This window comes from Zalophus californianus, chromosome 11 (assembly GCF_009762305.2).
Source record: "Zalophus californianus isolate mZalCal1 chromosome 11, mZalCal1.pri.v2, whole genome shotgun sequence".
NCBI lineage: Eukaryota > Metazoa > Chordata > Mammalia > Carnivora > Otariidae > Zalophus > Zalophus californianus.
Genome location: NC_045605.1, coordinates 64,521,873 through 64,546,284, shown reverse-complemented (window position 1 = coordinate 64,546,284; position 24,412 = coordinate 64,521,873). Strand labels below are relative to the sequence as shown.

The window sequence follows — 24,412 nt, the reverse complement described above, 5'->3', positions numbered from 1 at the left end:
GCTATCTGCAAGTGTTAACATGGAGAAAGTAGTTCTGATTATTTTTCCAACTTCGGTCTCAAATTCATACCTTATTGATTTTTAAAGAGTATCCATCTGGTTTTTTTGTTAGAACTCTGTGAAGAGTTTTTAATGTGCCTTATAAAATGTTAACTCTGGAGCCAAGCTTACTTAAGTTTTGTGGGCGTGGTTCCTATTTATTAACAAATGTCTTACTTTTATTAAATGGAAGAAGGGCCAGCTGTATTGCTGCTCTGTGGGCTCAAAGAGAAGGTGTGATCTAACACTGCGGTGTGTAGGTGACGTCCATGGCACAGAGCACGAGACGCTCTGCAGCCCCTGCCTCTCTTCCCAGTGACTCCCAGTGCCAGCTTTAGTTCCCTCCTACACCACCCCAGACTCAACTGCAGGACCTTTCAAATGGTTTAAAAGTCATGGGGCGCCTGGATGGCTCTTTCGGTTGTGTCCGACTCTTGATTTTGGCTCAAGTCATGATCTCAGGGTCATGAGATGGAGCCCTGTGTTGGGCTCCACACTCGGCGGGGAGTCTGCTGGAGATTCTCTCTCCCTCTCCCTCTGCCCCTCCCCTCCCCCCGGACCAACTGCAAGGCTTATAAGGAGGCACTTAGGGCATCTACTTACACTTGTATGTGACCTTATTAAGATACATTTATAGTAATAATAATACTAGTAATAATAACAATTGCTAACATTTATTGAATACTTACCTATGCCAGGCATCATGCGAAATGTATTACATGAATTACTCCTATGGTTGTAACATTACAACAACTTTTGGAGGCTAAAGTGAGTCATTGAAGGTCACACAGAGAGTGAAGGATTTGGAATCAGAATGTAGTAGGTCTAACAGACCCCAGACTCTTCCCTTGGGGTGTGTTCATTAAATGCCATTATATCTATTGCCTATGGGTAGAAAGAAGACCATGAAATTTAATAAGGGAGAGATGATGAGCAGTACAAGAGACAACAGATTTTTATAACGTCTTGGCAGTGACAAGCTAATGCCAAGGAACATGTGCTTTTAGAAATCTTTTTGTTTATGGCTGTGTTTCTTGTCATAAACTTAAAAAGTACTGAAGTAAGGTGTTTAAAGTAAATGCCACTGGGTCCCTCTATCAATGTGGATTAGATTGGTTGGATTTCGTAGAGGGAGGCTGGGACACACTTTAGTGTGAGATGTGACTTAGTAAATAGAACTGATAAAAGAGGGAGACTCTTCCATGACATCACTAGGACACAGTCAGCTGGGTGAGGATGCACTTCTGGCTTAAATTACCAGATTGATTTCAGAGTGGAGGAGCCTTCCTCGGGGCTCCTGCATTGCAGGCGCTGGCTGGGCACTGCGGAGTCCTCAACCTTAAGCAAACCCAGGCCTGGTGCCTACGGTGGAAGCTGTTAACGCTTGGCTCCTTGGTCTCCATCTCTGCCCTGTGCTTTGTAGCCCGGCATATAAACATCAGGCGCTCACATGCCATCTGCTCAGGGGCAGTGGTGGGGCAGGACAGGGCTTCTCTCACTGAGGTGGGAGACCAGGTCAGCATGGGGCCACGGGTCTGACCAAATTTTGAGTTCATCAACAGAGAGATGGGAAGGGGTCCGCCCCGGGGGCCTTGCTCATTTAGGGTCATCGGTTTTTCCCAGGTCTGTGCCAACCTGGGGAATATTCTGCAGATGGTTTTGCACCCTGCCAGCTCTGTGCCCTGGGCACATTCCAGCCTGAGGCTGGCCGAACTTCCTGCTTCCCCTGTGGGGGAGGCCTCCCCACCAAACACCTGGGAGCCACTTCCTTCCAGGACTGCGAAACCAGAGGTGAGGACTTGGCAGCTTGCCTTTTTCCAGAACTGAATTTCCCTTTTGAGAACCACGGGAGTCTGGTAAAGCTCGGATCAAGCCCAGTCCAGAGGTGCCTGGTGTGGTATCCCGGTGGCGGGAGGTCAGGGCCCAGCTCTATCCGCCCCTGCAGGAAGTGCGGGGAGCATGGGAACTCCCTAGATGTGTTCTCCCCCAGCCACCTGGGCCCCTGCAGATGGGGCCGACTGGTCTGGGAGAGGTGAGCAGGTTTTGTGCAATAGGTTCTTGGCTCCTTCTTTCCAGCCTTCCTCCATCCAGGCCCCTCCCCTGGAGCTCCCCTCTCATATAGCTCCTACCTGCCCCCAGAGCCCCACCGCCACCTCCCCCAGGGGCCAAATCCCAGGCCGGGCATCCGTTTGGCAAGCTCAGAACCCACAAGTGTGCTCTGCATGAAAACCTGGGCTGTGCTCATTTATGCCTGACTGCATGCTCTGTAAACGCTTTGAAGATACACCCATACTTTGTTCCCTTTGTATTTTTCTCAGTGTCATGAGTCACAAGTCCACCCAAGCTGGCTATTTAGGGAATTAAGTGTTGATTAGCCCTAGATTAGTAGGAAAGCAGGACTTCATTTAGGCATACAAATTTATTTCACGAACTGTGAAAACTTTTATGTGACCGGTAATGAAAATAGTTTTTTTTTTTTTTTCCATTCTTTCCACTCTCCCCCAACCCCACAGTTCAGTGTTCACCCGGACATTTCTACAACACCACCACTCACCGATGTATTCGCTGCCCAGCAGGAACATATCAACCTGAATTTGGAAAAAATAATTGTGTTTCTTGCCCAGGAAATACTACCACTGACTTTGATGGCTCCACGAACATAACCCAGTGTAAAGGTAGGTCTCTCTAAGGCTTTCACAGTCTTGACCAAGAGGAAAGTGCCTGGGTCCACCTGACGCTGGGGGGCTTGGGGCAGGTGTCCCACGGCCACTGAGAACCATGAGGACACTGTTAGCCCAGCTCCCGGTGCCCGAAGTTGGCCCTAAAGGAGAGCCAGGCTTGGCCCCTAGGTACTCAACTGTGTTGATCCTGGCTGCTTCTCTAGGCACCTTGATAGGCTATACTTGCTGACATTTCCTCCCAGGGACGGAATTTCCTTTCAGCAAACATTGTTTGAGGACCTGTCACATGCTAGACACTGCAAACAGAGTAAGTCCCTGGCCCTGTAGATAGCACAGGCTGTGGGATTGCCCAGGAAAGAGCAATTCGTTCTGTCTGGAGAGATGAGGAAAGGCTTCTGGAGGGCATGTGAAGGTTTTGATGGAGAGCACGGGAGAGAGCAGGACAAAGAACTTTAAACCCGAGACAACAGCTGCGAGGAAGCACAGACTAGGAAAAGTGAAAGGCTTTTTGCGAAGAGACCCCTGGACCTGGATCATGCAATGTTTGAGGGGAACCTGAGGCAGATCAGGGAGGGAAGCCTTGAATGTCACACAAAGGATTTGGATTTGTATCCTATAGGAATGGGGAAGCATATCATTCAAGGACTTGCCGCATGGTTGGCTGCTTGGTTGGTTTCTAATTATTATGTAAAATTCTCCAGGAAATGTTAGAAGTAAATCGCAGCTAATCTATTGTCAGTAAGATAGAGGTGTAGGGGAGCAAGGAGGTCTCCCCACACTGGAGGAATTTGGGATTGAGGTTCAGTGTTGGAAAATTCTTCCCTGGGCGCCTAGATGGCTCAGTTGGTTGAACGAAGGCCTTCAGCTCAGGTCATGATCCCGGAGTCCCAGGATTGAGTCCTGGATCAGGCTCCCTGCTCAGTGGGGAGTCTGCTTCTCCCTCTGACCCTCTCCTGTCTCATGCTCTCTCTCTCAAATAAATAAATATTTTTTGTGTGTGAATAAAGCAATAGAGTTTATTAAGTAAAGATACAGAAAAAGCTCTCAAGAATGAGAGGGGTCCCGACAGGGTTGCCAATGAGGAATAAATAAAATCCTTAAAAAAAAAAAGAAAGAAAGAAAATTATTCCTGATACCCAGATGAAATCTGTTTCCTTGCCCTCCCATCCCCGGCCCTTGGTCGGCCCTTAGGAGCCACATGGCACAGATCCTCAGGTGGTCCTTCAGGCCTGAAGGCAGTTTTCTGAGCTCCATGGCTCTCCCCACTCGACCCCCTTCCAAGAAGAAAAGCCTGTTTATTTTTTCTAATGGTAATAATAATTCCCAGTTACAATTAGAGAGGAAAAAGTCCCTTCAACATCCTCTCTTGTACACATTCACCTGACAGTTTTAAACAGTAAGCCCCTTGAGGGCAAAGACTGTGTCTTTCTCATTTCTGAACCCCCAGAGATTTTGCTAACATTTGTTGGATGAGTGGAGAGTCAATGAATGAAGATGTGGGTGAGCTGGTTGCGTGTGTGTGTGTGTGTGTGTGTGTGCACGCGCGCGTGCACGCACGCACGCATGCATGCACTCCTTGCTTTTGGTGCCAGAGGTGAGTAATTGGCTGATACCCTATTGGAATTCTCTTCCACACCAAAAATAAAATGTGGTCTTGGCCAGAAAGAAAAGAGAAAGAATATGACTATCATGAAATCATCCAAGTTCTCTAGGAAAGGGTCAAATATCCTCTAATTCGCAGTAAGCTCTGTTCTTCCTATTTTGACAGACCTAGAAGTTCTATGTCATGGGTTCCCCTGGCACTTAGACTTTGTAAACAAAATACTGAAAACCAAAGTTGTCCTTTGTTTCACTAAGCCCTGCTCAGGATCACCTTCAAGTTAATGAGCAAATGTTTACTCAGAGGGGGACTCAGTGGGGTGAGCTCTGTGTGGGGAGTTAGTGGAGTTGGGCTCCCATGGGAGCCCTAGGCATTACCAGACACACTAATTCCACGGTGGTGCCATCTCAGGCCCCATGCCCTGATGGCAACAGGGATGCAGCAGTTTTCATCAGCTGAGCTGCTGGTGGCCATGGTGGAGTGATGACAGTGTTGTGCCTTCATGACTCATGGCATTTCCCCTTCCAGACAGAAGATGTGGAGGGGAGCTGGGAGATTTCACTGGATACATTGAATCCCCAAACTACCCAGGCAATTACCCAGCCAACACCGAGTGTACATGGACCATCAACCCACCACCTAAGCGCCGAATCTTGATTGTGGTCCCTGAGATCTTCCTGCCCATAGAAGACGACTGTGGAGACTACCTCGTGATGCGGAAAACCTGTGCGTCCCCTCCCTCTGCCCCCCCTCTCCTTCTAAGGCTGGTGGGGAAGCCTGCTGGCTTGCTTCCCAGCTTTAAATGCGGGCACCTTCATATCAGAACAGAGATGGGACATGAGTTTATAGCATTTGCTAAGAAACAAAATTTAGACAAAGACCCACCCTGAGGCCTCTCGCTGAACCCCAGAGGTAGTGATTCTGCAGGCCAGTCTTCCCCTCTGGGCTCACCAGGGACCCTCTTCCACAGTGTCACAGGGAGCCAATGAAGCTCATGGAGGGCTGCCCCTACACACTTGCTTCACCATGGGAAGCCACTTGGGCTTGGGGACTGACCAAGGCTAAGGTCATAGTCCAGCCAGGAGGGACCCTCCTCCCATCTTGGCACATGACCCAGGGTCCATTGAGAGACACTGCCATCAACACAACTTCCGAGCGGTGTAGTGAGTGGGCCCAGCAGCCAGATTGCCTGGATCTGAACCCAGCTTCACCTCTTGTTAGTTCTGTGGTCTTGGACATACATTCTGGATCTTTCTGTCACTCAGTTTCCTTGTCCTTTAAAATGGGGATAATAATAGTTGCTACCTCATAGAGTCATCATGAGGAATAAACAAGTTTATTTTCATAAAGCACTGAGAGTAATAATGACACACAGAGCCACGATGTGTTTGCCACTCTGATTAGTGGTTACAGTGTCTGAAGTCAGCCGCACAAACTTCTCTGGTTTTCAGAGGGTTAAGTGAGATAAGGTCCATAAAGCGCACCCTGCCCAGCCCCACCTGGTCTTAGGAAGCCCGCGGGGATTGGTGGTGATTCTTACTGGATGGCAGCAGGTAGCTCTGGAGCACTGGGGCCTGCTGTAGCCCTGGGCCTTTCAGTGAGCCCGCCCTGGGGGCCTGCAATCACCAGCTGAGTCCTCTCAATTTCCAGGGCTTTGGCCCCTATGATGGCAAAGCTGGGCCTGAAGAGCTCTTGAGCATAACTTGTTGTATGGTGTATTTGAAAAGATGAGTGTTGTTGTCTGCCTGCTCAGGATGAGTTGAAGCCCACCCCCCTCCAACTTCCCTTGGCAGCTTCATCCAATTCTGTGACAACATATGAAACCTGCCAGACCTACGAACGGCCCATCGCCTTCACCTCCAGATCAAAGAAGCTGTGGATTCAGTTCAAGTCCAATGAAGGGAACAGTGCCAAAGGTTTCCAGGTCCCTTACGTGACATACGATGGTAAGCACTGTGAGGCTCAGGCTGCATCCCACGCAGGGAGCTTCTCTGCTTTCAGTTGAACCAAACTCTGGGCCAGCTGGTGGATTGCTGATAAGTTCACATGTTCAGAAAGGCAGATGGGAATAGGGAGAAAGGACATTGCTGACTCACAGGTGCCAAATTTTAAACAGGCATTTGGGGACACTGGCTATAGGAATGAAAAGATCTTTCAGAAAATAAGTAAAAGTGAGCATAACTTGGTGGGTAAGAACATGGGCCAGCCCTGGCCTAATCTCTTTGGTGACTTTGTGTAAGTTACTTACCATTTCTAAGCCTCATTTTCTTTTTTTCTTTCTTTCTTTCTTTCTTTCTTTCTTTCTTTCTTTCTTTCTTTCTTTCTTTCTTTCTTTCTTTCTTTCTTTCTTTCTTTCTTTCTCTCTCTCTCTCTCTCTTTCTTTCCTTCCTTCCTTCCTTCCTTCCTTCCTTCCTTCCTTCTCTTTCTTTCTTTCTTTTTGACATTTTTTGAGAAAAATTTAAATTCAATTAACATACAGTGTATTATTAGTTTCAGAGGTACAGGTCTGTGATTCATCAGTGTTATATAATACCCAGTGCTCATTATATCATGTACCCTCCTTAACGTCCATCACCCAGTTACCCCATCCCCCTAACCCCCTCCCCTCCAGCAACCCTCAGTTTGTTTCCTATGATTAAGAGTCTCTTATGGTTTGTCTCCCTTTCTGATTTCGTCTTGTTTTATCTTCCCCTCTCTTCCCCTATGATCCTCTGTTTTGTTTCTTAAATTCCACATATCAGTGAGATCATATGATAATTGTCTTTCTCTGATTGACTTATTTCGCTTAGCATATTACCCTCTAGCTCCATCCATGTTGTTGCAAATGGCAAGATTTTTCTGATGGCTGCGTAATATTCCATTGTATATCTATATCCCACATCTTCTTTATCCATTCATCTGTCGATGGACCTCTGGGCTCTTTCCATAGTTTGGCTATTGTGGACATTGCTGCTATAAACATTGGGGTACAGGTGCCCCTTCAGATCACTACATTTGTATCTTTGGGGTAAATACCCAGTAGTGCAGTTGCTGGGTCGTAGGCTAGCTCTATTTTCAACTTTTTCAGGGAACTCCATACTGTTTTCCAGAGTGGTTGTACCATCTAAGCCTCATTTTCTTAATGTGTAAATGAGGATAATCATTAGACCTAACGTGAGAGTTCAATGGGATAGTCCATAAAGGACTTGGTGCAGTGCCTAGCACATAGTAAATGCTCAGTAAATACTAGCTAATTATGACTGTGGCTTTTATTAAATGGAATCCTGAGAAGGGGGGAGAAAGACTCAAGTTCTGGCCCTGTCTCTGCTACTAATTTGCTGTGTGATTTTGGGCAAATCAGATGACTTCTCTGGTTTCATTTTCTTCTTTTTAAGTAAAGGAGTGGTCCATGTGAGTCCTGGGGCCCTACCCAGGTCTGGGACTTGGTTGACAAACATTTACTTGGAATACAAAATGAACTGGACCTTGTCCTGCAAGACCTCATAATCCAGTGGGGGACAAGTCATCTGTTCATTCATGAACTTATTCATTCATCCATGTACCCCAACAAATGCTTGGTGAGCAGCTCCTGTGCCAGGCATTGGGCAAGTGCTGGAGGCCACATGGTTAGTGATGGACCGCAGCTCAGAGATGCTGTAATGTGGCAGGTCCATAGCTTTGTGTGACGGGAGAAGAATGGGCACCAGTTCATTGTGCGTGGGTTTTTGGAAAGAATACAGCAAAATCTCCGGAGATCTGTGTCTTCAAAGAACATGAGTTGTTTGTTGTTGTTGTTTGTTTTGTTTTATAATGGGAAGAAGAACATTAGGAAGAGAGAATGATATAGGCCACAGGATAGAGTACCTGACGTGTGTGGGGACTGATTAACAGCCTGATTGGGTCAGTTGGTAGGGTGCGTGGGGCTTAGCAGTGAGAGATGAGATTAGAAGGGTGTGGAGGTGGTGAAGAGGCTTGAGTGCCAGGCTCAGAAGGGTGTTCCTAAACTCACAGGGAGCCACTGAACTGTGCAAGGTTTTTAGGCAGACAAGTGCCCAAAGTAGGTGTTTTAGAAAGATTAATATTCTATGGATTTTATAAAAGCAGTTCACATAGTTTATTTCTAACCTGTTAGAAAAGGCAGGATTATCATCTCTGTGCCTGAAACCATGTCAAACCCCCGAGACAAGGGCTCATAGGATCAGACTCCTAGGTGGACACCAATGCCTCCCACGTGGCTCTGCTGAGAGAGACAGAGCATCCCATCTGCCCGAGAGCAGGACAACCAACAGCCTCCCCTATCTGGGATCAGGGAGGGAACCAAAAAAGACACGGAGACTCTAGGATAAATATCACTAAAGCGCATATATTTTAGCCTGGCTGTTCTCAACTCTGCCTTTGTGGCACACAAAAACATCTTGATTTTTTTTTCATTTGCTCAAATAAAGAGTTGTAGCTTGAGCCAGGGAAATTACACATAACTCTGGTTAGGCCCATGAGAATGTGTCTTACACATGTCACAGAAGAAAATAGTTGAAAACTGTTGCAGGTCTTTACTCAGAGCTTATTCAATCTTTTTATTTATTTGACAGAGAGAGAGACAGCGAGAGAGGGAACACAAGCAGGGGGAGTGGGAGAGGGAGAAGCAGGCTTCCTGCTGAGCGGGGAGCCCGATGTGGGGCTTGATCCCAGAACCTGGCATCATGACCTGAGCCGAAGGCAGCCGCTTAACTGACTGAGCCACCCAGGTGCCCCCTCAATCTTTTTTTTTAAACATGTATTTCAGATAAGTTTGATACCTGGTTTCCAAGCCCAGAAGAATAGAAATCACATTTAGAAGGGGCAGGTGCTGGGGTGCCTGGGTAGCTCAGTCAGTTAAGTGGCTGACTCTTGATTTTGGCTCAGGTCATGATCTCAGGGTCCTGGGATTGGGTCCCATGTTGGGCTCCTTACTCAGCGGGGAGTCTGAGGATTCTCTCTCTCCCTCTCCCTTGGCCCTTTCCCGCCCCCACCCTCCTGCTTGTGCTCTCTCTATATCAAATAAAGAAATAAATAATCTTTAAAGGGGGCGGGCAGGTGAGGCTGCTAAGACTGGCTCACTGACCCCTGGAGGACGGGGACAGTTGCAGTAGTGGCTGTGACCTGTACTGAGTACGTGTACTGAGTACCAGGCATGTACTAAGTGCCTCCGAAATGGCACATTTCTCACAATTGCCCATGAAGTAGACAAGATCCTTTGCTGGTTCTGCAGGCAAGGCCACTCAGGCTTAGAGATTAACTTAGACCGCTGGTCTGAGGTCACAGGAGGACAGCATTGCAGAGGTCTTCGGGACTCTGGGGCCCGAGTTCTTACCTACAACACTTGACTGCTTTTCTCATGACACTTGTAGCAAGTGACAAAACACAACAGTTCTTAATAGTGGAGAGAGTCGTTTTAAGATTTTTTTTTTGACCACAATCTGGAAGCATTTGGTGTAGTGGCAGACAGCTCTTCCGTTCTTAGCCAGAACACACCACAGCAACTGGTGTTCCTAGTGGTGAACACCCGTCAGCCAAAGGAGCTAGTTTTCTGAGGAGGACACTCTGCAGGAGAGGAATTCGAGATAAACAACAAATACCTTTACTCATATTTTATATTAAAATAAAAGAATAAGAAGGAAGATACCCCATGAATAGAGTACCAGTGGGGTTGTACATGTATTCAATTAGTAATTATGAGAACTGGGTGGGGGGATGGGTTAGCCTGGTGATGGGTATTAAGGAGGGCGCGTTCCGCATGGAGCACTGGGTGTTATACGCAAACAATGAATCATGGAACACTACATCAAAAACTAATGATGTAATGTATGGTGATTAACATAACATAATAATAAAAAATAAATAAAATAAAGATAACAATGCCATAGATAAAAAAAAAGTCATGAGAACTATACAATAGTTAATAAATAGCTAGTGAATTTCCATTTACCATCACTTGACTAGGAAAAACTTCTACAAGAACTCTTCCCACACAATTCCAGTGATGTTCTTATGATTTGTTTGGTTTTGTTGCACATGATATGCATACAAAGAGACATTCTTTTCAGCTTGGAATTTGGAAAAGATTGTGTTTTGCATATGCTTGGTTTGAATTATGACTGTAGGAAGTAGGCTAGACTTTGAAAGGTGAGGATTTAGATTCGGAGACAGCTTACGTGAAGTGCATTGCATTTAATGTGTACGTCAGGACAAAGAATTATTGATAAGAAAATGAATGTGGCTTTCTTCCCTCTCCAACCAGCCAAATTCTCCCCACCCCCATCCAAAAAAGAAAAATAGGAAGAAAGAGTCTTGCTTGGTGGACAAGAAGCTCAACTGTTTTGCACAATCTGAGGGCAAAGGGAAGAAGGGAGGAGAATAGAAGAGAGAAAAGTAGAGAAGGAGAGAACAGCCATGAGCTTGCATGAGCTCAGCGAGCAACGAGCACAGACAGAAGAGATGAGACCCGAGCCCTGAGCCCAGGGCCCTCCTACAGTAAGAGGTCAGGGAGAGGGGAAGAGTGGTAAAGAAGCCTCAGACGGAGCGGCCAGTGGCGGGGGAGGAAAACCAAAGAGTGTCGTATCCTGGAAGCTGAGGGAGGAAGTGGGTCCAGGAGGAGGAACGACCAGAGACAGGCAGTGATGACAATTCTTTTGAGGAGTTTTGCAATAAAGGGGGCAGAAACGTCGGATGGGAGCTGGAGGGAGAAATGAGGTCGAGAGAGGGACTTTTTCTGGATCAGATACAATGGCACGTGGCAACGCTGATGGGAAGGCCCAACAGGGAGAGAAAACGTCATCGTGTAGGACAGAAAGGGCAGAATTACTGGAACAATGCCCCTGCCTTGGTGAGAGAAGTTGGAGCCAGCGGACAGAGTGGAGGAAGGGCTTGACCGGATGCACAGAGGGTTCATCTGAGGGGAGATGGAACAGAAGAGACAGATGCAGAGGCTGGTAGGGGAGAGGGTGTGGTGGTGGGTGTCTGTGGAAGTTCTCTTTGGCTAGCCTCAGGATCACAGTGGTCATCGTTCTGATAGCAGCTACAGAAGGGGCATTCCTCAGAAGCTCATTTGGAAAGAGCAAAAACCTCTGAATGTCAATTATGTCCTTTATTCCAACAGAGGACTACCAGGAACTCATTGAAGACATAGTTCGAGATGGCAGGCTCTATGCTTCTGAGAACCATCAGGAAATACTGAAGGTGAGTACATAGCCAAGGAGGACACCACAGTCACCCGTCACCCACGGAGCTCCCGGCTCCACTGAAGGAAGCTTTTCCTCTGGCTCCATGTTGCCACCTGCCAGACACTGAACCTGCTCTGGGCTGAGGTCAGTTTGATATCTTCACCAGACTTAATTAAAAAAAAAAAAAATTCAGGTTGCTGTCTTCAGTGTTGCCAAGTGAAGTTGTATTTTTTTACATTTGGGAATGTGTGAAGGAAGAGTGGGAAACTTGCTTATCATAAATCCAAGCCAGGGGCAGATCGTGTTTCCATGTTCACTCTCCAAATAGTTGAAGATCTTTGGCTCCTTGCTTATCCTTCAGGCCTAAAGTTCACCAGATTTTAGATACTTGTAAGTAATCACCAGATACTTGCCACATCCTTAACCCTATAAATACTCCCCAGGTTCCAGTATTGCATCTCATCTGGTTTAGAAAAAGAAAACTTTTTTTATATATTCACTGTTCCTTTATAAAAATAATACATTTTTCTGTAGATAATTAGGGAAAATAAAAATTGGAGAAAAGATAAAAATCAGAGGAAACCATTTTCACAAAGTGTTTCTCAGCTACTCAACCTATTGTCCAACCCAGGACCCCAACCTGGGTCCATTATAGTTCCAGTGGCAAAATGTTGGAATGTTTAAGTATTTTGGCCCAGTAACAAAACTCACGTTCTTTTTAGGATAAGAAACTGATCAAGGCTCTGTTTGACGTCCTGGCCCACCCCCAGAACTATTTCAAGTACACAGCCCAGGAATCCCGGGAGATGTTTCCAAGATCCTTCATCCGATTGCTCCGTTCCAAAGTGTCCAGGTTCCTGAGGCCTTACAAATGAGCCCGCCCATGAGCCCCTCGGTGCCACGTTCTGCTTGTGGGCTCTGGGACGCAGCCGTTTGCCTCTGCAGCCAACACAGTTGGCTGTCGCTGCCTCCCATAGCAGTGACTCATTAGAGTTCAATTTTTATAGATAATACAGATATTTTGGTAAGTTGAACCTGGTTTTTCTTTCCCAGCATTGTGGATGTGGACTGAGAACCGAATGGCAGTGAGCCCCCCAAGTCTCACTGCTGTGGGCAGATGTCTCGGATACATCAAGGGCTGACTGAGCGGGACTCTAGTCAGCTTAGGCGAGACTCACCTGTCCTTCCTGGTTCTTGCTCCTCCTCAAGGGGGCCGTGGTGGAGAGGAGGCCACAGAAGGGGCTGCCTTGGCTGAAACTTCAGCTTCCTCGCCCAGCCCTCCCTAAGGGAGCCCTCTGCACCCAGGCTGTGACCAGGCAGAGCAGGAAAGGGGGAAGGGAGGGAGGGAAGGAGGGAGAGTCCTCTAGGCTCCAGGCACCCACCTGAGACCTGGGAGGACTCCATTTCCCCATGGCCTTCTCCAGCCTGTGTGACCTAAGTCCCGCTGCGTGACCATGCCAGGAGCTTGGGTTCTAAGCAGTGATCACTTAAGAAAGTACTTAAAGCAGAAAGAATTAGAAATAAAAAGATAAAAACTAAGCATGTCCACAGACATAATCATGTAGCTCTAGGGACGGCCTTCCTTGTGACGAGCTTCTGCTCGGCGGCCTGTGCACAGTGCTGGTTTTAGCTTGCCTTCAGCTGTTCTTCTGACACCCTGCTGGGCACTGCTGTTAGGGCCTGGAGAGTTCAGGGCAGATGTGATCTCCTTGGATGAGAATCATCTACCGTTAGGAAAAGTACTTACTCACAAACCCTGAGTCCAGTGGGCTTGCCTCCACAGGTGTCCGGGGGCCAGGTGGGACCTGGCACAGGCCAGACTGGTAGGTTTACTTTCCTTGCCCACGTCCAAGGTCAGACGCTGACTCAGCTCTGAGGACGTGAGCAGCACCATCGCGGGTGGGCTTGTCCTCTTAATCATCACACCACCACCAGAAGCAGCTACACAAATCCCACTTTCCAGGTACTGCAGAATTACCTTTTGGTCAGCACGGTAGGGCTTCACAGTCATTTACTCCCACAGAATCGGGAATTTTCAATATTATTTAATTTTTACAGATTTAAATCCACAGGCAAAAGTCTCATTACACTGAATAAAAAAGAACCCTATCAAACAAGCTGCCATTTCCCTGAACGGGCTGGCGACACTGTGTTCTGTTACTTCAGTAACAAACTAACCCTGGACACACAACTCTCTACACCAAAGTACTCAAAAAATGGTTGACAAATATTTCTAAAGAAAACAAAGACTATTTTCATTATTGTTGAGCTCACTTTTCACCTCAGTTGTTTTTTTTTAACCTATCCATCTCACTGATTTAAAAAAAAAAAACTTAATCAAACTTTTCTTCTTTATTTGGATGGGTCCTAAATACCCATTTCCAAATTTCTTTTCAAAAACGGAAACGTCTTCATTTTAAAACTAATCATCAAAATAAGCACCATCTCAGAACTTTGCCTACATTTCTGAGTCTAACCATAAAATGAAAATTCCAAGGTAATACGATCCAAGTCAGTGACCCGCCCGATGTGGGGGTGGCGTGAGCGGAACTGTGCCATCCTGCCCAAGCACACTGGTAACTTGGTGTTCATGGCGGTGTGGTTCTGCATTGTGGGTGTCACAGGAAGGCCAGGGATGGAAATATGTTGGGGGCTGGAAGGAGGCTGCAGAAACCTGGTCTCTGTGAGGCCCCCTCCAGGAGCAGGCCCACACGCCAGAGCTGTGCTCCTGGTACAAGCATGAGCAGCTGCGGCCCTCCCTAAGCCCCTTCTCTGTCCCCGCCAGCCACCCTGAGACGCTGTGGGAGACTGGCTGCCCGTAGCTACTGGTGCTACCTACTAAACCAATAAAGATTTATTGAACGTCTGCTCTGTGCCAGGCACTATTGTAGGCCCTAGGGATGCACAGTGACAAGGCAGACAGGGTCCTTGCTCTCGTGGAACTTAACATTTTAGAGGGAGGAGATGGCCAATGAGCAAATGAATCACCATGGAAAGTATCAGCTAGCCTTGTGTTATGTGGTAGGTTAATGTGCCAGAGGACTGCGTTGCCACTTGAGAATTGCGGATCGTGGAGGGCCGCTCTGGGGAAGTGACATTGCAACATGAAAACGGCCAGAAGGAACCAGTCTGGGGACAGGCAGGGGGGAAGAGCTCTCCAGGTAGAGGGAGGCCAAGTGCAGTGGCTGACAGGCAGGAGCCAGCCTGTGTGTGGTCACCATGCAGTGAGAAGGCAGCGGGACGAGATGAGGCCAGGGGAATGGACAGGGGCCAGAGCACATCAGGCTTTGGAATCCAGAACGAGAGGCTCAGGTTTCATTCTAAATATGTTTTCAAGCTTTCAGAGGGGTTGAGGCAGAGGAGTGGGATGATCTGATTTATGTTGTTAAAAGATAGTTCTGGTTCCTGTATGAATACATTTTAGAAAAAGCCATGGAGGCAGAGAGCCATTAGCCAATGATTGCAACCAACCAAGCAGCCATCCAGGTGGGAGATGAGGTGGTCTGGGTTAAGGGTGTGGAGTGGAGATGAGAGAATAGAAAGTTTCTGGACCGGTTTTGGGGCAGAGTGTAGAACTTGCATGAAGACTGGATGGAGGGGAAGGGAAAGGCAACCACCAAGGGGGCCTCCTAGTTGCCTGAGCAACTGGTCGCTGGAGGAGACGGGCCATTTCAAGTATGAGGTACCTGTTTAGGAATCCAAATTCAGAGTTCAGATAGGCAGTTGATTTTATGAAGTCCCAGAAGAGGTCAGCGCTGGAATATGAATTTTAATGTCACAGAATAAAGACATGAGACATGAGGTTGAGGTCACCTGGGCAAAGTATGTACATCAAGAAGACCAGGGAGCTCTGCATTCTGGGATTCCCTGTGTGGGCCCAGGACCGGGACTGGAGGAGCTGATTGTTCAGTAAACAGGAAGAAGTCGGAGCTGAGTTTCCCCTGCCCTCCAAGGGAGCTCATTCTGTGGGAGGACTCTGAGTGGAATTGGAATCTGTACAAGTCCTTCTTTCCAGCTGTGGATATCGTTCTTGAGCCGTTTACTTAAGTGCTGCATTTATGGATTTAGCAACATTGCCCTTGAGTTTCCAATGCTAATAAAAGAGTGTTTGCCTTTTCACACTACCAGATGATTATCTTCACTGTGGAAAATTGCTTCCTCTGAATCATTCTCTGAGCTGTTAAGTGTGTTGTCTGTAGGCATTCACTGGATTTAGGTTTGCAGGTGATTTTAAAATTGTCAGGTGGTAATTTGGGAGAGATCGTGGCTGCATAGCACAAAGCAAGGACTCACTTGCCCTCGGGCAGATCTTTATGGGGAGAGCACCAGGGCTGGTGCCTGCTGTAGGCTGCGGCAGCTGGTAGGCCTGTGCGCTGGGAAACCCAGGCACCCACACCAAGCCCAGCCTGATCCTCTCCTCAGTCCAGAAGGGATGCCCCTTACTAGGGCTTTCAGCATCTCTGCTTCCTTTCTCACAGCAGGTTGGGTCCTGAGAGGCTTACCCAAGTCTTCATCATTCTTAGCCAGTATCTGAGAGGCAAATGGATTAGATGAAGAGTTCCTCACCAAGTTCAGGGAGTTTTGTTATCTATGGCCTTCTTGCTAGGCAAGCCATCCTTTGAATCCGGGTCCTAGACCTAGCCATGAGGGGCCCATCCATAGGAAATTAGACGTTTTGGTGAGGGTTCCTTCTACTCCAGGGGACTGTGAACCCAGTTTGAGTTTCCTGAGTATTTGTGATTTCCTGCTTCCTTCTCCCTTCAGGCAGTCCTGATCGGCCTGCAGGAGACCATCCTCAGGGGCCTGAGGCCCAGCAAGGCTGCTCCTGTGATAGACAGCCATAAATACCTAACTACTCAACAAGGATCACTTTCCAGAGAACACAGTAGAATCAAAATAGCTTTGGAAAATGAAACCACTCTAATTCTCAGGCAGGTTGTGTTAGCTGAGTAAAAGGGACACAAATTCACCTACTGCAAACAATGACAATAACTTAGCACTGTTTGGTTTTCAGAGTATCTCATTAGGAGAATGCAACCACAGACCTTGGTTACTGTTTGTTCTCTGTTATGTGTTCGCTCACTTAGTCGTTTATCCAACATATTTCTTGAGGGCTTACTAAGCGCTAGGTACCGTAGGAGCAGGTGGTGCTGCAGTGAGCAAAATAAAGTCTTTGCTCTTGTAGAGTTTAGATTCTTATGAAGGGAGACAGAAAATAAACAAGCAAACAGAAATTGTAAAGTCAAGTGTGATAACTGTTTAAAGAAAGTAAAGGGCAAGATGATAGAGGATGAGTAGGTGGTGAGAGAGAGTTGCTATTTTAGGTAGGGTGAGCTCATCGTTACAGTCATGAATCCAGGCCTCTCCCGGGGCACTGGCTCCTCAAACCTACCCTGGCAGCACCGGCCCTGGCAAGCTCCTCTGCCCTCCCAGCAAGCACTTGACATTTCGTCTCCCGCCAGGCTGACCAGAGCTCCCAAGTTGTGAACAAGCCATTTTGCAATTCCTGGGACACGCGCCACCTCGCGGTTGTAAAATGGAATAGACGCGTGCCCCCCCCCCCCCCCCCCCCCCCCCCCCCCCCCCCCCCCCCCCCCCCCCCCCCGCTTTGGAGCTTAAATGGCCACAATTCAAGGCGAGATGTTACCAGTGAGATTTGTGGACCAGGGCTGTGGTTTGACAACTGATTTATTGCATGTTGTTGAGTACAGCCCTCAGAATGGATCTGTTTAGATCTTTTCCTTCTCTCTGCCTGGCCTAATGACTAATGACTAGGCGGGAAGTCCTTGATTTGGGTCTTTTCAAACTATTAACGGTGCTCTGAATCATGTCCAAACACCCCCCTCCACCCCCCCCCCGCCCACACACCCTGTACATTCATTCATTCATTGTAATGGTCTAGGCACCATGCTAGGTTGGATCTATATTGCTGAGACAGGAGGGAAAAGGAGTTGCAAGAATGAGGGGGGCAGGGAGTCCCCAAACTGTAATCTTGTGAAATGTTTCAGCACATGTAGTTCCAAGAGCTACCACACCCCCTGACTTGGACCATCCTCTGATCCTATAGTTTATCCTACAATTGAGGGATAACTTTGAGGCACAGTTTGGAGTTTTCTGTCTTTTCCCTACACAGTGCAAAAAGAAATACAAACCTACCTCAGATCTGAGCTTTGGGGGCTCCTGGATGGCTCAGTCAGTTAAGTGTCTGCCTTTGGCTCAGGTCATGATCCTGGGGTCGTGGGCTCAAGCCCCACGTTGGGCTCCTTGCTCAGTGGGGAGTCTGCTTCTCCCTCTCCCTCTGCTGCTCCCCCCTGCTTGTGTGCTCTCTCTGTCAAATAAATAAATAAAGTCTCTTTAAAAAATTTTTTTAAAGGTTTTATTTATTTGTCAGAGTGAGAGAGAGAGAGAGCACGAGCACAAGCAGGGCAGTGGCAGGCAGAGAGAGAAGCAGACTCCTTGCTGAGCAAGGAGCCCGACTCGGAACTCAATCCCAGGACCCCGGGATCATGACCTGAGCTGAAGGCAGATGCTTAACCGACTGAGCCACCCAGGCGCCCCAATAAATAAAATCTTTAAAAAAAAATCTGAGCTTCATGGAACACTGCACCAAAAACTAATGATGTAATATATGGTGATTAACATAACAATAAAAAATTAAAAAAAAAAAATCTGAGCTTTGGTGCTGGCGTTGCCTTATTATGCAAACTTTGTGGTTGAAGAACAATTAATAGCTGCTGAGCAGGAAACGGAACTGATGCCGTAGGCAGGACTGAGCCCAGCAGTGTGTGACTGATGTGACCATGGCCAGCAGGACACTGTGGCAGTTGGAATGTGGGCTTGTGGTGAACCCTGGCCAGGCCTACTGTGCTCAGCCCTCTGCAGCCTTGTGGCCAGCTCGCTGTGTGACCACAAACTGGTCATTGGCACACACCTGCCAGTGTGTGTGCCTGGCACCTGTCCATCATACACACCTGTGGATGATACGGCAAGACGGTAATGGAAGCAAGAACGTGTGCCCGGAACCCTGATGTTAGGTCCAGGTGACTTGGCTTGAGGAAGGCAGGCTTTAGCAGCCACACAGGTACCGAAGCTGGAGTTCGAGGGGATGTGGGTACAAGTATCAGAGGCTTGGTAAACCCTCACTCAGGGCTCCCAATGAGGAGCTGAGGCGACTCAAGCAGCATCAGTCATTCAGTATCCGCCTCCCAAAATTCCTAATGTACTTTTCTAAGAATGCATTCTCTCTGTTTGTCTTAGTGAAAGATTTCTCTATGAGCATGTTTCATAATGCTGATCTTCTCCAAGATTCCCCTAATGTCCTCTGTGGTACCTGGATTTATATCCCAGCTCTGCCACATCATAGTATGTGACCTTGCACAAGTCACTTTACCTCTCTGTACTTCAGTTTCCTCATATGGTACATAAACTGACTGGATAGGGTTGTTGTGAGGATTAAATGAGTTCCTCATGGAAAACTCTTGGAACACTGCCTGGAATGTAGTAAGGGCTCAATAAATGTTAAAACTATATCACCATTATTCTTTTCCACTTCTTCAGACTTGAGAAGTTAAATCCAAGATACATTTTTTTTTTTTTTACATCTCCTGGGTTTATTTTAATATTCAGAAGATAAGGCAAGAAACACTGACAGGAAAGAGGGTGGGATGTGACTGTCAGAGCTCAGGATGCCTCCCAGAACCAGGAGACACTTAGCTCAGTGGGTGGACAGAGGGAGCCGGGGCCCTGGAGCTCCAGCCCTGCTGGTGCCAGGAGAAAGAACACTTAGGTTGAGTCCACAGGCAAATCTCTGGCTAAGGGCTGCACCCACCTCAGGAGACATGACGGGTGGGGATGTCTGCGGTTGGTCAGCTGGCTGAGGTTGTTCTGGGCCTTGCAGCCACCCCAAGGGTCAGCCTAAATCCAAGATACATTTTTAAATGGGTTCGCACTCTGCTGGTCTCTCCCATTTCATTGACACCGAAAGTCCTTTAGTCACAGGCTTTTTGGTGGGATGTATTCTAGGAACAGAAGAATTAGAGCTTGAAGCAGGAAAGAAAGTCCACAATGCCTGATTTGGGTTCTCACACAAGATCTCTGAAAATGCTTATCTCCCTGAGCAGGGAAAGTGAAATGCACTTTTCCAATCTCATAAGACTGTTTCAGGTCAGGAGAAGCACACACACACAGAGGCCTGTCAATCCTTCATCTTTCCTTATACAGCCCCTGACGTGTGAGGACATCAGCACATCCTGCTGAGCCCGGAATAACACATTCTCCGGAAATGTTTATCTCAATTTTGATGTTTCCAACATGGCAAAGTCCAACTTCTGACTCCAGAGAGGCAGTACTCAGGGTTGTGGGAAAATAAAGCCTACAAAGAGACTCACTTAGCCAGGATGTGAACTTGGGGCCCAAAAGGAAATAATGAGGAATCTGCATGAGCCCTCATGGTCAGTGGGACAAAGTCCCTGATGAGACATGAGGACACAGGGTCTGACCGCCATGTGGCACATGCCTTGAGAGCACTGAACTCGAATGTGCTGATAGAGTGCAGATAGCCCAGAAAAGAGAGAATTTCATCTTTTGAAAAATCATGGACGGGGGAGGAAAAATCTAGTAATTATACAGAAGAGAAATCAGGCAATATCTTGATCATATTATCAGAATTATCATCGCTAGTAAAGGACATAAGGACATCACATGGCTCCACATACCCTGAAAAAACATAACATCTTCTATATAGTACTCAGGCCAAGAATGCAAAGCCTCAATCTCAATATAAGGAAACTTCAGATACAAACAAAGTGAGGAATATTTTACTTTTTAAAAGGGAGGGAAGTTGAAAAATAACTGGTAAATCAATGAAATTTAAACTTTTGTATTTCAAAGAACACCATCAGGAAAGTGAAAAGGCAACCCATAGAATGGGAAAAAGTTTTTGCAAATCATATCTCTTATAAGGGACTTGTAGCAGAATATTTAAAGAACTCTTACAGCTCAATAAGAAAAAGACAAATAACTTAAAAATGAGCAAAGGATATGAACAGATATTTTTCTGAAGAAGATAAACAAATGGCCAAGAAGCATATGAAAAGATGCTCACCATCCTCAGCCATCAGGGAAATTCAAATCAAAACCACAATGAGACACCATTTCACACCCACTAAGAGAGCTCTAGTTAGAGTCAGATAATAACCAGTGTTGGCCAGGATGTGGAGACAATGGAACCCTCACACACTGCTGGTAGGGATATAAAATGGTGCAGCCACTTGGGAAAAGTCTGTTCATTCCTCAAAAGGTTAAACATAGAGTTACCATATGACCCAGCAGTTCCACTCTGAGAGAAATGAAAACATATATCCTCACAAAAACTTGTTACACAAAAGCTCATAGCAGCAGTAATCATGATAGCCAAAAGTTAGAATGACTCAAAAGTCTATCGACTGATGAATGGGTAAACAAAATATGATAATATTGAAAATATTATTATTCCAAATAATGGAATATGATTTGGCCATGAATAGAAATGAAGTTCTACAACACAGATGAACCTTTAAAACATTATGCTAAGTGAAAGAAGCCAGTCATGTATGATCCTGGTTATCTGAGATGGACAGAATAGGCCAATCCATAAAGACAGAACCTATGGATTACAGGCTGCCTGGGGTTGGAGAGTTTGGGAGGAAATGGGCAATGACCGCTAAAGGCTACACAGTGTTTTTGGGGGGACGAAAATGTTCTAAAATTTGACACAGTGGTCTTTTCACAGTTCTGTGAATATATTAAAAATCATTGAGGGGCGCCTGGGTGGCTCAGATGGTTAAGCGTCTGCCTTCAGCTCAGGTCATGATCCCAGGGTCCTGGGATCGAGTCCCGCAACGGGCTTCCTGCTCAGCAGGGAGCCTTCTTCTCCCTCTCCCTCTGCCTCTCCCCCGCTCATGCTCTCTCTCTCTCTGTATCTCTGTGTCTCAAATGAATAAAAAAAAAAAATCTTTAAAAAAAAATCATTGAATTGTGCACTTTCAAGTAGGTGAATTGTATGGTATGTGAGTTATATCTCAATAAAACAGTTTTTTTCTAAAATATGGAAGACTATATTCTTCAAAATGTCGATGTCATATCAGATAAAGGGCTGGTATCCAAAATCTGTAAAGAACTTCTCAAACTCAACACCCAAAGAACAAATAATCCAATCAAGAAATGGGCAGAAGACATGAACAGACATTTCTCCAAAGAAGACATACAAATGGCCAACAGACACATGAAAAAATGCTCAACATCGCTCAGCATCAGGGAAATCCAAATCAAAACCCCAATGAGATACCACCTCACACCTGTCAGAATGGCTAAAATTAACAAGTCAGGAAAAGACAGATGTTGGCAAGGATGCGGAGAAAGGGGAACCCTTATACACTGTTGGTGGGAATGCAAGCTGGTGCAGCCATCTGGAAAACAGTACGGAGGTTCCTCAAAAAGTTGAAAATAGAGGGTGCCTGAGTGGCTCAGTTGGTTAAGCGACTGCCTTCGGCTCAGGTCATGATCCTGGAGTCCCGGGATCGAGTCCCACATCGGGCTCCCTGCTCAGCAGGGAGTCTGCTTCTCCCTCTGACCCTCTTCCCTCTCGTGCTGTCTCTCATTCTCTCTCAAATAAATAAATAAAAATCTTAAAAAAAAAAAGTTGAAAATAGAGATACCCTACGACCCAGCAATTGCACTACTGGGTATTTACCCGAAAGATACAAGTGTAGTGATTCGAAAGGGCATCTGCACGCCAATGTTTATAGCAGCAATGTCCACAACAGCCAAACTATGAAAAGAGCCCAGATGTCCATTGACAGATGAATGGATAAAGAAGATGTGGTATATATATATATACACACACACACACAATGGAATACTACTTAGCTATCAGAAAAAATGAAATCTTGCCATTTGCAATGATGTGGATGGAAATAGTGGGTATTATGCTAGCGAAATAAGTCAGTCAGAGAAAGACAATTATCATCTCATTCATATGTGGAATTTAAGAAACAAAACAGAGGATCATAGGGAAAGGGAGGGAAAAATAAAACAAGATGAAACCAGAGAGGGAGACAAACCATAAGAGACTCTTAATCATAGGAAACAAACAGAGGATTGCTGGAGGGAAGGGGGGTCAGGGGGATGGGGTAAATAGGTGATGGGCATTAAGGAAGGCACGTAATGTAATGAGCACTGGGTGTTATTTAAGACTGATGAAACACTGACCTCTGCCTCTGACACTAATAATACACTATATGTTAATTAATTGAATTTAAATTTAAAAAATAAATAAACCTGGGGGGCTCAGTCCTTAAGCGCCTGCCTTCGGTTCAGGTCAATCCCAGGGTCCTGGGATCGAGCCCCACATCGGGCTCCCTGCTCGGCGGGAAGCCCGCTTCTCCTTCTCCCACTCCCCCTGCTTGTGTTCCCTCTCTCGCTCTCTCTCTCTCTGTCAAATAAATAAAATCTTTAAAAAATAAATAAATAAATAAACCAAGAACTAGAAAAAAAATGTCGATGTCATAAAAGACAAAGCTGGGGAAATGTTCCAGAGGAAAGGAGGCTAAAGAAACACAACAACCAAATACAATACCTGACCCTACCCTGAGTCCTATATTGGAGGAATACGTCACAAAGGACATTACTGGGTCAACTGACAAAACTGAAATGTGAACAGCAGTTAGATAAAAGTTTTGTATCAATGTAAATTTATGAAGTTATACACTGGTTATGTAAGAGAAAACTCCCTATTTTTAGAAAATACACAATGAAGCGTTAGTGGTAAAGTGTCATAATATAGGTAACTCATCCTCAGATGGTTCAGAAAAAAATGTGTGTGGACGTGTTTGTGTTGGGGAAAAGCAAATGATACAGCAGATGGAATAAAATGTTAATAATCTGGTTAAAGGATCTGGATTGTTTTTGTCTTTGCAACTTTTTGAAAGTTTGAAATTGTTTCCAAATAAAAAGTTTGCAAATAATCACAAATGACTTTTCTCTCTGCACAGTGCAGAGCTGTGTGAAAATAGGTCAGAGAGAATGTTGTGTGAGTGTGTGTGGTGTGTAGATGTCTGCACACCAAAGTGCCTACACATGTTCCACAGGGCGCTTAGCCTCTCGGCTGCTATTTGCCCCATTTGGCCTAAGGCTTGCCCAGCATGGGCCACTGACCTCCCATGGTCACCCGCAAGCAACATGCTTAGTTACCTTGGGGAAAGGCAGTGGAGCCCTGCATGTGCCTGAGGCAGACTGAGATAACCAGTGTGAGCTGCCCTGCAGGCTTTCTCGCCTTTGGCTGGGAGCAGGAAGGTCGGGCCTAGGGCTTTCTGAGAGGCTTGCCATCTTCAGACGTCTGTTTCCAGACTGAAGAGTTCTCCACTGGCCTCTGGAGGGCTGGTCTTTCTCCAAGTTCTCTACTGTCTTGGAGAGGAGGATGAGAGGGGGAGAGGACTCACATTTATTGAGGGCTCACTTTGTGCCCGGCCCTGTGCTTTACATTTTATTTTATCTAAAGCACACAGAGCCCTGACAGATGGGTAAACTGAGGCTCCAAGAACTGCAGTAATTTGGCCAAGATCCCACAGTGAACAAGGGGCAGAGCCAGATTCAAAGCCAAGCCTAGACTCCCCTCTTTCCCCCAGGTACTCTTGCTTCAGATACTGTGATTTTTTCCCTCTTTTTCTCCTCTTTGCTGTCTGATTTGAGGTCACAGCCTGTCCTTATCCCAAGAAATGAAACAAAATCATTGCTAACAGGAATGAATCCAAAAGACCCAGCCAACTTTGGAAAACACCAGCAGGGCCGCCATCAGCCCTGTTTTATGAGGCTTTGGTGATGCTGGGTATCACTCCGAAGGAAGAAGACAGAAATACCTCGTCTTTGCTTTAACCTGC

General features: G+C 46.4%; 1 protein-coding gene across 3 annotated transcripts in view; it reads left to right on the top strand.

Annotated features, from left to right (window-relative positions):
• The window catches only part of SCUBE2 (signal peptide, CUB domain and EGF like domain containing 2), a 72,774-nt gene extending 60,242 nt beyond the window's left edge, over positions 1-12,532 (top strand). For all 3 annotated transcript variants that reach the window (XM_027579591.2, XM_027579593.1, XM_027579592.2), the window contains 6 exons: positions 1,663-1,830; positions 2,553-2,714; positions 4,849-5,046; positions 6,114-6,266; positions 11,435-11,514; positions 12,221-12,532. In XM_027579591.2, the coding sequence (XP_027435392.1) occupies positions 1,663-1,830; positions 2,553-2,714; positions 4,849-5,046; positions 6,114-6,266; positions 11,435-11,514; positions 12,221-12,373 (914 nt within the window). In that variant the 3' untranslated portion in view covers positions 12,374-12,532. The remainder of the gene's footprint in view (positions 1-1,662; positions 1,831-2,552; positions 2,715-4,848; positions 5,047-6,113; positions 6,267-11,434; positions 11,515-12,220) is intronic.
• The last annotated feature ends 11,880 nt before the right edge of the window (positions 12,533-24,412 follow it).